The sequence below is a fragment of the Stegostoma tigrinum genome, chromosome 8 (assembly GCF_030684315.1).
Source record: "Stegostoma tigrinum isolate sSteTig4 chromosome 8, sSteTig4.hap1, whole genome shotgun sequence".
NCBI classification, from domain to species: Eukaryota; Metazoa; Chordata; class Chondrichthyes; order Orectolobiformes; family Stegostomatidae; genus Stegostoma; species Stegostoma tigrinum.
In genome coordinates, this window is record NC_081361.1 from 39,280,279 (window position 1) to 39,295,364 (window position 15,086).

At 41.7% G+C, this 15,086-nt stretch overlaps 2 protein-coding genes across 13 annotated transcripts in view; both read right to left on the reverse strand.

The window, feature by feature from the left end:
• The window catches only part of LOC125456086 (adhesion G-protein coupled receptor D2), a 265,020-nt gene extending 261,502 nt beyond the window's left edge, over nucleotides 1-3,518 (reverse strand). For 9 of the 10 annotated variants that reach the window (XM_048538785.2, XM_048538786.2, XM_048538784.2 and 6 more), the window contains exons 1-3: nucleotides 2,054-2,948; nucleotides 1,926-1,953; nucleotides 1,589-1,822 (exon numbers count right to left, since the gene is read on the reverse strand). In XM_048538785.2, the coding sequence (XP_048394742.1) occupies nucleotides 1,589-1,822; nucleotides 1,926-1,953; nucleotides 2,054-2,092 (301 nt within the window). In that variant the 5' untranslated portion in view covers nucleotides 2,093-2,948. Of the gene's footprint in view, nucleotides 1-1,588; nucleotides 1,823-1,925; nucleotides 1,954-2,053; nucleotides 2,949-3,389 lie in introns of those variants that run through there. The other variant, XM_048538779.2, reaches the window with a different exon arrangement.
• Nucleotides 3,519-9,700: 6,182 nt separating this feature from the next.
• kif14 (kinesin family member 14) overlaps nucleotides 9,701-15,086 on the reverse strand; it is a 97,820-nt gene continuing 92,434 nt past the window's right edge. For all 3 annotated transcript variants that reach the window (XM_048540065.2, XM_048540064.2, XM_048540061.2), the window contains exon 30: nucleotides 9,701-12,033. In XM_048540065.2, the coding sequence (XP_048396022.2) occupies nucleotides 11,642-12,033 (392 nt within the window). In that variant the 3' untranslated portion in view covers nucleotides 9,701-11,641. The remainder of the gene's footprint in view (nucleotides 12,034-15,086) is intronic.

The window sequence follows — 15,086 nt, forward strand, 5'->3', positions numbered from 1 at the left end:
GAACAAATAAAAGTAGATGGAAAGGCAAGTTGCAAGAGGGATACAAGTGGGAATAAGGAAAGAGATAGTAATAGATTAACTATGTTGCTAACAAGTTGGCAAATGGAGCACAAGGTAGAAAAAATGTGAAGATGTTCATTTGCAAGGGAGAGCCAAAGAACAGTTTATTTAAACAAACAGAAAAACCGCAGATGGCTGCAACACAAGGGGCCTTGGGGTTACTTATGTATGAAACACAGAAAGCTGGCACACAGGTGTAGCAGGTAATCAGGAAGGCTCATGGAATGGTTGGCCCGTATGTCAAGGGGTTGGTGTATAAGAGTAGGGAAATCTTATTGCAACTGTACAAGGTGCTGGAGTGAGCAGCTTTAGTCTCCTTATTTAAGGAAAGATATTATATCATTGGAGGCAGTTCAAAGAAGGTTCACTAGTATGAACACTAGTAAGGAGGGATTGTCTTGTGAGTGAAGGCTAAACAGTTTAGAAGAATGAGGGTGATCTCATTGAAACATAAAAGATTGTTAAGAGGCTTGCCAGGGTAAATGCTGAAAGCATGCTTCCACTCATGGGAGTCTTGGTCAAGATGGCATACTCTCAGCATTAAAGGATGGCAGTTTAAGAGTGAGATGAGGCAAAATTTCTTGTCTCAAGGGGTTGAGAGTCTTTCAAACTCCTTGTCACACAGTGCTCTGGGGCAGGATTCTTGTGTATATTTAAGACTGAAATAGGCAGTCTTGTGAAGTCTGACGGAAAGGCAGAAAGGGAAGCATGAGGATTATTGGATCAGTCATGAGCCTCTGAATGGGGCAGGGGGGTGTGGTCAGTCTCAAGGAGTCAAACAGCCTCTTCTCATTCCTATTTCTTCTGCTTGTGTGTCCAGTTATGCCACTAGCAAACTCAAAAGGGTGCGCTGAGCAGACTTTGGGAAAGAAGGAGATTGATGTTAGGTCAGAATAATGAGCCATCACATTTCAAGAAAGATTGGAGCAAGAGGATTTGCTGTAGCCGTACAAAGCCTAATCATAATCTTTAATTAATCAAAAATCAGCATTAAACACTTCTTTTTCTAGTCAACTACTCTACATTTTAACAGCTCCATGGAAAATCTTCTTCAAACTCTAGGCTTGATTAAAGTTTTTTTTAAACCTGAATCCAGCATTTCTTCTCTCTGTTTACAATCTATATTAAATCTACATAAACAATTAATCTACTTTTAAATAATCTCAGCTTCCTGGTATTATCAACACACCTAAAACAAGACAAGCTTAAATCGCTTATCACCAATTTCGGCAACACGTATTGCTTCAAAACGCTAAGTGTTATCCCAACTTAAAGACCATACATAAATTCCAGATGCTTACTTAACTAAGAAAACAGCAGATCGCTTGGAAATTGTCAGGATTCAACCTGACTAAATTGTTACCAAATCTACTAAGGGTAAAATCTACTGCATTTTATTACGTGATATTCAAAAGGAATTAAAATGTTGATTCGGACAATTATATCTTATATAAAGGCATAGGATCCTGTATGAATTGGGAATTAAGAAGAAAAAAATGGTAAAGTAAAACGGATCATTAGGACTCACCACGGCCACTCTCCTTTATTTTAGCACCAATCCATAAGGATTTCGTCAGCCTCATCGAATGCATGAAGCTGGTCAATTTCTGGTTATCCTCAGCTGTTCCGATAGCGGCCAGAAATCCAAATCTCTGGCGGCACCATCTCTCTGCTCCGGCCCAGGGCAGCTCCTCGGGCACATAGTCATAATAGTGATCCCAGTAAAGGAAACATCTCTTCTCCTGTAATGACAGCGATGAGTCTGAAAGGAAGGGGAGAGTGGGACGGGGACACAACACGCGTTTGTTATCACCTATTAACTAGTCGGTTTCAAATGTTGGATTGAGATGTTGAAATGAACTGACCTGCTAGCATACCACCGACACAGAAAAACTGTGGATAAAAACAGAAACAGATAAAAAGTGACAGCTGGTTTTTGAAAGAAAGGCAATCCTAATACGTACCAAATCTATAAAAAATCGTTTACACTTACCAGAAACTCCGAGAATGCAAGTATCACTCCGAAATGCATACTCCTGTGGGGAGGTCTAGCGTTTTAAAGGAACTAAGTCGAAACTGTTTCCTTGTGATCAACCGAGTTCAACATAGAATGGGGACTGTGGCGCTTTAAAAAGCTGAAGCGATGAACATCAGCTCGGAATCCCATTGTATCCCCAGACCTTTGGCATCAACGAATAGGCAATTAATTTCCCATTTGTCTGCTGTGTCGTACAGGACCATGCAACGCACTGTGGAAATTTTTCTCGCGAAATGGACCTATCCTGTCGTTAGTTAGCGCCTGCAAACGCAGACACTAAGGAACAAGCGAAGGTTTTGCACCCACAACACTTGCAACTTACATTCCAACTTTACTTACTGTGTCATTGGAGAAAACTAACGACTTAAAGTCTTCAGTAAACGCATTTATTGTAAACTCCGACCTAATTAAATAAAAGCCCTGAATCAACACATTACCAGAGGGCACAATGAAAGCTGATCTTTGAGCCATTCCAAATTTGGCATGAATTTTACAAAAAGGACAGACTCGTGCACAGAGTGATTTGGTACCGGGTCGCCCCTCTCCTATCCAGTTGCCGGGAGTAATACCGATCCGCAAGCCAGAAGGAAGCCCGGGTCATTGCCAAGGTGCTGGTGCTCTCGCTGGCTGTCCCCTGTCTGATTCTCCGCACGCTTCCCAGTCACCGGTTCACATCTCTTTACGAATGCTGCTTTTCACTTTCGAGTCCGAACACTCGGCCAAGAGAACCGCAAGAACTGGGACGCGGCGCTATGTGCCATTTACAAACTTCTGTCCCGGGCGTTAATCTAACGTGACTCCCATACTTGGGGTCATGGGGTCCCAGTCCGCCTCAAGAGCCCTGCCAGGGAATGATTCCATCGGGTAATAAAAGCACCATATACCCAGGCCGTGGGAGACGCTATGCAGGTGGTACTACTTTAGATTGACACGGACATGCACCTATCGAGAGCGCATACAGGAGACTGACCGAGACCTGTTACTTTTGAACAGCATGTTACATGGACAGGAGTTAATGTAATTTGGCCAGGAATAGGAGCAAGCCGTGTGATCCATAGATGGATGCCACGATCCCTAACAAAAACAAAAAAATACCGAGAAAACTTAACAAGAGCGGGTAGGAGTGGAGAGAGAAAAAAAGTAGGTAGTGTTTCAAATCATCGACCCTTCTTAGCAAGAATCTGGGGATGTAGCAGTTTTCAAAGCAACTGAACAGGAGAGGAAAGCGGACAGAGAACGAAGGGGGTGAGGAGCAAGGGAAATGCAACGGGGCAAGAAACGAGAGCTGAACCTGATAGCAGAGGCGACTCGCTGAAACAGCAATGGGAGCAGTGGCTACAGGCTGGAACAGGTCAACTCGGTGCTGAGGGTGGAAGACTGTGTAAACTGTGTCCCTGTTTGTTCCGCGCCCTGAGCTTCCATTGAACAAGTTTTGGTTGTAGAAAGAGAGGTGAGCATAGGAGCGGGACAAGAGATTTTTTAAAAAAGACTGATGTGGAAGTTGGCATCAGGGAGAATGGAATAGAAGCCTCCGAGGAAGGTAGTCACGTGGAGTGTAATAGATGTGACAGTGGCAGATATCGTGCATTGAGCAGTTGCTAGCTGACAGCCTATTTTTGGCAAAAGGATATGGGAATGTTGAGAAAAGGAAGGGAAACGAGAAAGATTTTCCCGTTTGAGACAAGAGCTGGAAGCACCCATAAATCATTGATACAGCCGAAAAAGAAGATGCGAGTGAGTGTAATAGTGTGGCGAACTGAAACAAAGAAATTCCAGGAATAGGCAGGCACAGCTAGTACTCATTTGAGTTCCCATAGCAACACCTTTTATTTAGAGGAATTGAGGGATGTCAGAGTTCAAATGTAAGAACAATTTCAGACAGGCAGAGGAGAGTGGAGGAGGGCTGGCACTGATTAGGTCCCTTTTTCAATGTGGAGCAGAAGGCCTACTAGGGCTGGAGTTATAGACACACTGGATGGTCAGAGTGAACAGGAAAGAGTTAGGGATAGGACATTGCAAACTGATGAAGTAGCAGAAGGTATTAGAAAAGTTATTGACGTGATGAAAGAACAAGGGGAAAAATGTGAAAATAGTAGAATCAGTTTGAGCGGAACAGACAAACAACGAATCTGGAGCCGTGCTGATTATGGAATTGTTAAGAGGTAGAAATGGGGTTTTTTGGGGAGTGGTCGCACTGGCGGGTCAGAGACAACCAAATTAGATGCACCATAAGGACGATTTTCAGTGGAGATGAATGACGGGGGTGGGGGTGGGGGAGATAAAATATCACTATGTTTGGTAGAGAGATTGTTGTCAAAAGGAATATGAAAAAGTAAGGTTACCTATTAAAGTTCTATTTGACAAAAACTACCACTGCTCCTTAAAGGCTTTACGACAATGTTAAAATCAAACCATCGAGATAATATAAAGCAATAAAAACCCAGACACTTATCACTCCAGCACATCCCTCACCTTCCTGGACCTCTCAGTCTCCATCTCAGGCAACCAGGTTGTAACCGATGTCCATTTCAAGCCCACCGACTCCTGCAGCTACCTAGAACACACCTCCTCCCACCCACCCTCCTGCAAAAATTCCATCCCCTATTCCCAATAACTCCGCCTCCGCCGCATCTGCTCCCACATAAGACATTCCACTCCCGCACATCCCAGATGTCCAAGTTCTTTAAGGACCGCAACTTTCCCCCCACAGTGATCGAGAACGCCCTTGACCGCGTCTCCCGTATTTCCCGCAACACATCCCTCACATCCCGCCCCTGCCACAACCACCCTAAGAGGATCCCCCCTCGTTCTCACACACCACCCTACCAACCTCCGGATACAACGCATCATCCTCCGACACTTCCGCCATTTACAATCCGACCCCACCACCCAAGACATTTTTCCATCCCCTCCCCTGTCTGCTTTCCGGAGAGACCACTCTCTCCGTGACTCCCTTGTTCGCTCCACACTGCCCTCCAACCCCACCACACCTGGCACCTTCCTCAGCAACCGCAGGAAATGCTACACTTGTCCCCACACCTCCTCCCTCACCCCTATCCCAGGCCCCAAGATGACATTCCACATTGGCAGATGTGCAGGTGAACCTCTGCTTAATGTGGTATACTGCATCCACTGTACCCGGTGCGGCTTTCTCTACATTGGGGAAACCAAGCGGAGGCTTGGGGACCGCTTTGCAGAACACCTCCGCTCAGTTCGCAACAAACAACTGCACCTCCCAGTTGCAAACCATTTCCACTCCCCCTCCCATTCTTTTAGATGACATGTCCATCATGGGCCTCCTGCACTGCCACAATGATGCCACCCGAAGGTTGCAGGAACAGCAACTCATATTCCGCCTGGGAACCCTGCAGCCATATGGTATCAATGTGGACTTCACCAGTTTCAAAATCTCCCCTTCCCCAACTGCATCCCTAAACCAGCCTAGTTCGTCCCCTCCCCCCACTGCACCACACAACCAGCCCAGCTCTTCCCCCCCACCCACTGCATCCCAAAATCAGTCCAACCTGTCTCTGCCTCCCTAACCGGTTCTTCCTCTCACCCATCCCTTCCTCCCACCCCAAGCCGCACCCCCAGCTACCTACTAACCTCATCCCACCTCCTTGACCTGTCCGTCTTCCCTGAACTGACCTATCCCCTCCCTACCTCCCCACCTATACTCTCTCCACCTATCTTCTTTACTCTCCATCTTCGGTCCGCCTCCCCCTCTCTCCCTATTTATTCCAGCTCCCTCTCCCCATCCCCCTCTCTGATGAAGGGTCTAGGCCCGAAACATCAGCTTTTGTGCTCCTGAGATGCTGCTTGGCCTGCTGTGTTCATCCAGCCTCACATTTTATTATCTTGGAATTCTCCAGCATTTGCAGTTCCCATTATCTCTCACTTATCACTTGCAATACTGGTTCATGCATAAATTTCATTGGTTCTGAGTTCAGGTTTCAAGCAATCATTAGCTACTACTACATAAACTCTTTTGAAGATAGTGGTAGTGCTTTTAAAGGTGCATAATGTGAGCAACCAGTCAAAGTGATACATTCAAGCTACCCTGTATAGCACTAGATACATATACTTAAAGAAAACAAGGAGATATTACTGTGAGCTATTAGAAATTCAATTACATTTATATATGCCTATCATTTCCTTGAAATATCCCAACCATACCTGAAACCAATTGATTATTTCTGAATTGCTGTTTATTGTTAACTAAAGCATAAATAACTACAAGTCTCCACTTGATAATCTCACAAAAAGCAAGCAAGAATAACCAGTTAAGTTATTCCTGTTTCTTAAAAGGACATCGAGAGAACTAATTGTTCAAGAACAGCAGTGTTACAAGATCATCTACATTCAAGCAGACAGACAGTCTAAGTTTAGCATGTCATCCAAAAAAAAGGTGTGACTCTGACAAAGCTTTACATTCTTCATGCTGCAGCGTTGTGACTAGTTACTCAAATCAATGTCAAGATTTAAACCTATAACCATGAAAATGTGTTTAGCAAGCATGTCATTTACAAAATCTGGCATCCAAATGGTGTCTTTAACCAAGAAAAATATCACGTGTTTCAAAGAAGTTCAAGATGCAAAAATTGATAATAAATTGAAGGATAGTTTGGATAGGAAGTGAAGACCTGAAAAAAATAAAGTAGGCTTTTAAGAAAGACCTGAAAGTAAAGCATGAAAATGGAGTGTAGGGTGCACACAGGTAATTGCACAGCCACCAATTGTGGTCTAAAGGAGTTTTGGGAAACAAGAGAATACCAGAGTTTGATCAACATGAGTTTTCAAAGTTTTTTTTACAGTTTTCTGGTTTACAAAGAGCTGGGGCAGAGGTAGAACAAGGCCACAGCAGGATATGAATGCAACCATGAGAATTTTAAATTTGAGTCCCTGGTAATTGAGATCCAGTATGAGCCGCCAAGCTTAGGAATGACAAGTGTGTGGATTTTGATTTTGGTTGAGTTTGATTTTACAGGGCAAAGTATGGAAGCCTTGCAAGACTAGCATTACAATAATCAAGTGGTAAGAAATGAATGATATTGCTTCGGTATGTCTGCTACTGAAACTATTACAGAACTGGAAGTAAATGATGTTTGTGATTAGATTTGGAACTAGAGATTCTTGATATGAAACAAGAAACCAAGGATTTAAACAGGTTTGTTCAGCTTGAGGCTGTTGTGGATCTGGGATGTGGAACTGATGGATAGCCAACTGAATTTGTGATAAGCAAAGATAGTGTTTGGTTTCTCCAAAAGCTTGAATTAGTAGTAGGGATCAAGGATTTTAAGGAAAAGCAAAGGAGTAGAGCAAGTTGTCCTGCTCAAAAGAGGGGTACCAGACAAGGAAGAGGAACATCAGTTGTGGCCCAATTGCCAGCATTCCTACCTCAGTCAGAGGTCGTAGGCTTAAATCCCAGTCTAGAGACCTGAGCAAAGATGTCCGGGTGGACCCTCCAAACCAACGTTGAGAGAACTTTGAACTTTCAGTGCGTACCTCCTATTGAATAAGGTGTTACACCAAGGCCACTTTGCATGAAGTTGGTTGGCAAAGATTATAGAACACTATTTCAAAATGGAGCAAGGGAGGTCTTCCTGTTATCCTGGGCAATATTTATTCCTCAATCGACTTCACAAAATACGAATGATGTCATAATGACATTGTCACATTACTGTTTGTGCAAACTTGCTGTGTTGTCATTTTTCCTTCAGTACAATATTGACTGCATACTTCAAAAAGTACTTCAGTGACTATAGGATGCTTTGAATATCCTAATGTTGTGAAACATATTCTATAAATGAGAGTTTTCTCCTCCTTTTTCCCTAATTGGAGGAAATTTCTGCTCATCTAGGACAGGACATCTGACAAGTAGTCTGACAACAGAGGTGTTGAAAGAAGTGGTGGAGAGATAGTTATTGGTATACATGTGGAAGCTGAAGACCTATCTTTGTATAAAAACAAGAACTACAGATACTGGAAATCAGACAAGAACAAAAATTGCTGGAACATCTCAACAGCTCTGGCATTTATGGAGAGAAATCAGATTTGTTTTGGGTCCAGTGACCCTTCCTTGGAACCTGCCTTTGTACAATGTCTTTCAGGATCAGCACATCACAGTGGAATAGGAGAGTCAGGGATAGATCTTTAGAAAACTGCAGAAACAGCAAGGTGTAATAGAGTGGTGCAGAGAGAAGCTGTTCTGGTAAATAAGGTGGTTAAATGGAACTAGTTAGATATATGGTTAGGAGAGATTAAAAGTAGGAAAGATGCGGAGATTGATAAATTCAGAGAGACTGCAAGTTGGCTTAAGCTAGAGACTGAAATCAGAACTGAGAGTTGTTCAGTGCAGAGGCTGAAGGAGGAGTGAGAACATCATGAGCGGAGCTTGGATTTTAAGGTGAGGCAAGAGGAGTGGAGCAAGGTGTGCTGCTAAAAAGAGACACACTGGATGAGTGGGGAGAAACCAAGATGAGTTTTAGTAATGAAAGCCATACTTTCTACCTGTGCCACTTGTAAACACAGCTTTTTACTGTATTTTGGTATTTGTGACAACAAATCAACCAACCAACCACAGGCAGAGTTCAAGAGGTCAGAGGCAGGAGGGACATGTGCGATATTAACTTGGGGTTATCACTGAGCCATGATTGACACCAGCATTTCATTTAGTATCTTTTCTATCACAGGTATTGCCAACATGTCAATAATCATCACTGAATCCCCCACTATCAACATAATGCGGGTTCTCATTGACCGGAAACCCAATTGGACTCACCACATAAACACAGTGGTTATAACAGCAGGTCAGAAGCTGGGATTCTGCAGCAAGTAACTCACCTCCTGACTCCTCAAAGCCTGTCCACCATCTACAAGGCATAAGTCAGGAGTGTGATGGAATACTCCCCACTCGTCTGGATGGCTACAGCCTCAACAACACTCAAGAAGCTTGACACCATCCAAGACAAAACAGCCCATTTGATTGGCACTATAACCACATTTATCTACTTGTTCCACCACCACTCAGTAGCAGCACTGTGTATCATCTACAAGATGCACTGCAGAAATTCAAAGATCCTTAGACAGCGCCTTCCAAACCAATGACCATTCTCATCTGGAAGGGCAAAAGTAGCAGGTACACAGGAATACCACTACCTGCGAGTTCCCCTCCAAGCCACTCACCATCCTCACTTGGAAATATGTCAACGTTCCTTCACTGTTGCTGAATCAAAACCCTGGGATTCCCTTCCCAGTGGCATTGCGTGTCAACCCACAGCAGATGGACTGCAGTTCAAAAAGGCAGCTCAACACCACCGTATCAAGGGCAAGTAGGGACAGGCAATAAATACTGATCACCCAGCGACATCCATATCTCACAAATGAAAAAAACGTTTTATTGTGTCTTTGGACTCAAATACAAAATGTTTATCCAGATTTCTGGTTATCAAAAGGTAGTATTACTATTTTGATTATTTGACAAGTGAATGCAATTATTGACATATTTTAAAATTTAATAAACACCTTTGGTGTTTACTTCAATGTGTCTCTCTTCCATTTTGTTTTGGCATCCCAAAACACCACCAATGCATTACCCTCAACTAAAAAATGCAGTCAATGCCTGGCTGCCATAAATGCCATTCTGCAGCTGACGACTGGATGTGTAATGATTTTCATGACATCTGTTCTGCTGTTTATCCATCCCTTCTTCATAGGGATGGGTAAAAGGAGGAAGAATTGTCTGAATGCTAGTTACCATTTCTGCACAAGTGCCATTACTTATTACTCAGGATACAGAAAGCATATTAATCTATGAAACAATGTGAAGTATCTTGGAATAATATTTAATATCAAACATTTCGCTCATGCATGGTTTGTTAAATTGATAAAAGACAAAATAATTTTAAAAAGGAATCTCAACATTAGGATCAAAATAATACTTTATTAGTAATGTTGATGGATTTCCCTGTACTTAGAATGACATGATCATAAGAAATAAGGCACTTTTTGAATACAGATCTGTAAAGTCAAAATGCATGTGTTTTGGTGCCAATATATAAAACCTTGTCCTAATTGCTGTAAAAAGTCTTGCTTTGCAACTTATCTGATTTGCTTTTATCATTTCAAGACTGACATATTGTTTAATTGCAGGACCCTGTAATGCTTGCATAGTATTGTCTAACTACATGGACTTTCTTTTATTCAAAGCCCACACAGCAGAAAATATGAACAGCGTAGCCAGTTTAAGTTCATCAACTCCATTCTCATAACATTGTGCTTTCTTTCGACTTCAAAAATTATACAAAACACAACATTATAAATAGGATGCATTTCCTGTTTACCAAGAGGAAGAATATTAATGCCCAGATGTGTTATATTTTGACACTCATTTACAGTCTTAAAGACTCTGGAGTTGCCAGCCCAGAGTAGATTTTCTTTAACTTCACTTTGAAAAATGCAACTTGGTCCACAACACAACCGCACTAACACACATATTCTAATTTGCTGTATTAACTATTTCAGAGATTGCATAATACAGTCAATGTTGGCTCTGGCAATAGTTTTACATGTACCAGGTTAATGTCATGCAATGACTTTATGACAGAAAGCATGTACCTATTATTCATGACACTGAGTTGTAACAAGTGTTCCGCATGCAAACCCACGGTGTCATTGATATTATTTTTAATTCAAGAAGTAGAGTGGGATTGTGGAAAAAATGATAAGGAAGATCATCGCATATCATTAACAACAGGTTTTTAAAAAATTTTTGGTACCAAGATAGAAAACACAAACGATAACGGGTGTGTCTGTCTAGATTAATAGTGTCAGCTCTGTAGAAATCTCAGATGACCATGTTATGAGCTTTCAATACTCAAAGCTGTTGGAAGACATACTGATTCAGTAAACTCTAATTCTATTGCACCATTTATTGAGTTTTTGTGCTTCTAATTTTAGTTTGGGAGAAGTAGGTATGAGCTTGAAAGTCAATGTTAAACCTAAATTTGCAAGTAAATAATGATCAGGAAAAGCAGGAACTTAATCTTTCATTGCTATCCAGCAAGTTATATGGTGTTTAGAACTTTTCCAAACCCTTATCACCATAGATCAAAAGAAAGCCTTTTTCCTTCCTTCAAAGGTTTGTGATCGTGTGGTACGTGACCAAGACCATCAGAGCACTGACCCAGACCCAAATAATGCAGATCTCCCTCTACAGAGCACACTATCAATGGTAACCACCTAAACAAGTGGAAGCACCAAGGAGTAGATCTACAGTTCCATACAATTTACACTATTACCTCGGGTCACTTTCAAAGCCTTCTTGCCAGCTGAAGAATACCACTAAAGTACTTCGAATATATTATCTACCAGTGTTTTTAGTTAGAGGTTTGCAGGAAAAGTAAATATATTCTTTTCTCTGTTGTAAATATAGTACCCAGAGAGCATACAAAAATTGGAGATTAATGGAAAAAAAAACAAACAATTTTAATTTACAGTGAAGCAAACTTTGACATTTTTAAAATATAATTTTGCAAGAATCTATCAAACCCATTGTACAACATGTGTAGGTTTCTCTGAAGTTGAAGCTGCTCCTTGGAGTGCATATACAGTTTTCTTAACTCCTCTGTCATACAATGTACCAGAGTCAGCATCTGCGGAAGCCTTGATTTTTTCATTGCTTTCAGTACAACTAGAATTTGCTTTCTCATTCTGGAGAAATTCAACTAAATCAAGGAGTGAGCTGGCAGCCAACTCTACTTCACTGATCAATAATTGAGGTACTTTCTTGTCTGCACTGCTTTCTCTGATGGAAGACGCATTCACTTCATCGAGTGAGGGATTCCATAGCATATTAAATCTACCAGCCACATTCATTGCTGATGAACAAACCATTTCTATGCACTTCTTAAGCTGGTCATCAACTGCATTTTCACCTGTAAAAAGGTTTATGAAGAAAAATGATTAAATATTTTCCTTCTCCAGTAAGAAGGACCAAATTTGAGCTTGTAAAATGAAGTGTGACATTGTGACTTAGGCAAATTAGACTCTAATTCATTATGACCATTCATGGTTTTAACATAAAGTGATCTTCCCATGCTAGGTCTAAAGGAAAACACAGAAAACAAAATGGGGTCCAAAACATCTTGATTAAACTGGCAAATAGTAAGGGTACAAAGACTTCAAGCTCAAATCAAGGTATGCAGAGACAAGGCATTTGTCAAGATGAAGTAGGAGTATCTTCCCATAAGCAAAATGTACAAAATTCTTCAATCATTGCATCTTGAATTATGGTGATTAAACAGCCCTGACTTCAGAGTCAAACAGATTCACCAAGCATGACAGCATACTTTCGTGGACTTTAGTGCATGTTAAAAATCCAAATTCTTTGAATGTCCTGAAAGTTTGCATCATCTCATAAAATACTGGATTATAGAAGTCTATACATCAGATTTTCACACAAAATGTCAAATAACAATTTCACACCTAAGCATTCTATCATTTTAATATTCTGGTCTCAAACTAGACAAGTAACAGGTTACTGAAAAGGGATTTAAAATCGCTCATAGATATGCTAACCTCATTTTTCTTATACAAGGATTCTGGGTAATCCAAGATGGAGGACAGAAAAAAATTGCGGCCGTAAGATCTGTACGTTTTTTGAGGTTTTTCAGTGTTGGAGCTGATTTCCCTGAATTCTAGAAGCAGTAATAAAGTGTTTTATAAGCTGCTGCATTGTTTTGGAATTTTGAGGAAGATGATGATTAAAACATTGGCACCTCAGAAAAGGAGGAAGACGGACAAAGGTAGTGCAGTGATCACATGGGAAGTGTTTCAAGCTGAGAAAGAAAGCTGGACGACTGTCTGGACCCTGCAGTGAATCTACACAATTATCACTCTGCTGTTTGACTTCAAGGATCTCTGGACAATGGAGTTTGTCTAAGAAAAATTAACAAACAGCTGGGAAGGCCCACAGCAAGTGTTGAGCAGCTAAGTGGCTTTTAAAAAGCATAACCTTACTGTTTATTTTATAAAGCTACAATAGGGAGTAGAATAGGTCCTTTTTAAATTATATGTTTTATTGACATCTGTCTCTTGATTAAACTTGAAAAATACAAAACACAGGTACTAAGTTAGCCTGGAACAGTGTTTTTTAGAGCAGTAAGACTAGGCTATTTTCTGGGTCTACATATAATCAAGGGGCAAAGGTGGCCTTCAGTAGTGTGATGTGCATTTCCTGTCGGATGTGGGATATTAGGAAGAGTTTCCATGTTCCTGACCATTATGCCTACAGGAAGTGTGTTTGGTTGTGAATCCTATCTGATCACATGGATTGGTTGGAGTGGCAGTCAGAGGCAATAAGGAATTTACAAAAGCTGGGGGTACGATGAATGGCTGCTGGAAGGAGGGAGAAAAGCCAGAGATACACTCAGGTAGATCGGTTACCACCAGGAAAATGTAGGAGAGGGAGGCAGGTTGCCAGGAGTCTCCTGTGGCTATCCCCATCTTAAACATGTATGCTGTTTTGGAAAATGTAGAGAGTGATGGATTCTCAGGGGAATTTAGCACGGACAGCCAGGTTTCCGGTACCAAGACTGGCTCTAACATAACAAGGGGCACATCAGGTGCCAAGCAGTCGATCATGAGGGGGGACTGTCCAGTCAGGAAGCACAGACAGACATTTCCACACCTGACAGTGAGAAATCAGAACGGTGTGTTGTCTCCTGATGCCAGGATCAAGGATATCTTGGAGAAGATGCAGAATATTATCAAAAGGGGAGAAGGACCAGCAAATAAGTTGTCGTATACATTGGAACTAATGACCTAGGAAGAGAACAGGATTAAATTCTGAGGCGAGAATATAAAAAGTTAGGCAGGAATTTAAAAAGGAGGTCCTTGAGGGTTGAAATATCTGGATTACTCCCGACGCCATGAGCTCATGAGGTTAGGAATAGGAGGATAGAACAGATGAATGCATGGTTGATGAGCTGGTGCAGAGGAGAGGGATTCACATTTCCGGATTATTGGAATTTCTACTGGCATAGAAGTGACCTGCAAAAGTAGTACGGATTGCACCTGAATTGGAAGGGGACTAAAATATACTGGTGGGGAGATTCTCTAGAACTGCTTGGGAGGATGTAAACTAGTAAAGGGAGGAGGGAATTGTGTTGTTTGGTGGGGGGAGGGGGGGGGGGAGAAATCCTGGTTCAATTGAGACTGGAAAAGGAGTAAGTCAAACAAACAGTCAGGGCAGGCAGGAACAAAGCAGAGAACAAGGTAGAACTGATAAATTCAACTGCATTTATTTTAAATGCAAGAGGCCTAACAGGTAAGGCAGATGAACTCAGGGCACGGTTGAAAACATGGGACTAGGATGTTATAGCAATTACAGATGTGTGGCTCAGGGATGGACAGGACTGGCAGCTTAATATTCCAGGGTTAAGGTGCTACAGGAAGGATAGAAAGAGGGGCGAGAGAGGGGGGAGAAGTTGCATTTTTGGTTAGGGATAACATTACAGCTAGGGAGCATATTCCTGGGAATACATCCAGCTAAGTTATTTGAGTGGAACTCAGAAATAAAAAAGGGACAATCACCTTATTGGGATTGTACTATCGACCCCCTCCCCAATAGTCACTGCGAAATTGAGAAACAAATTTGTAAGGAGATCTCAATTATTTGTAAGAATAATAGGGTGTAACAGTCGAGGATTTTAACTTTCCAAACAGAGACTGGGACTGCCATAGTGTCAAGAGCTTGTACGGAGATGAATTTGTGAAGTGTGTACAAGAGAATTTCCTGATTCAGATGTACCTACTCGAGAAAGTGCAAAACTTGATCTACCCTTGGGGAATAAGGCAGGGAAGGTGGCTGAGGCATCAGTGGGGGAACACTTTGAGGCTAGCGACCATAATTATATTATTTCTAAAATAGTGTTCGAAAAGGTTAGAATGGATCTAAAAGTTAAAGTTCTAAATTGGAGGAAGGCTC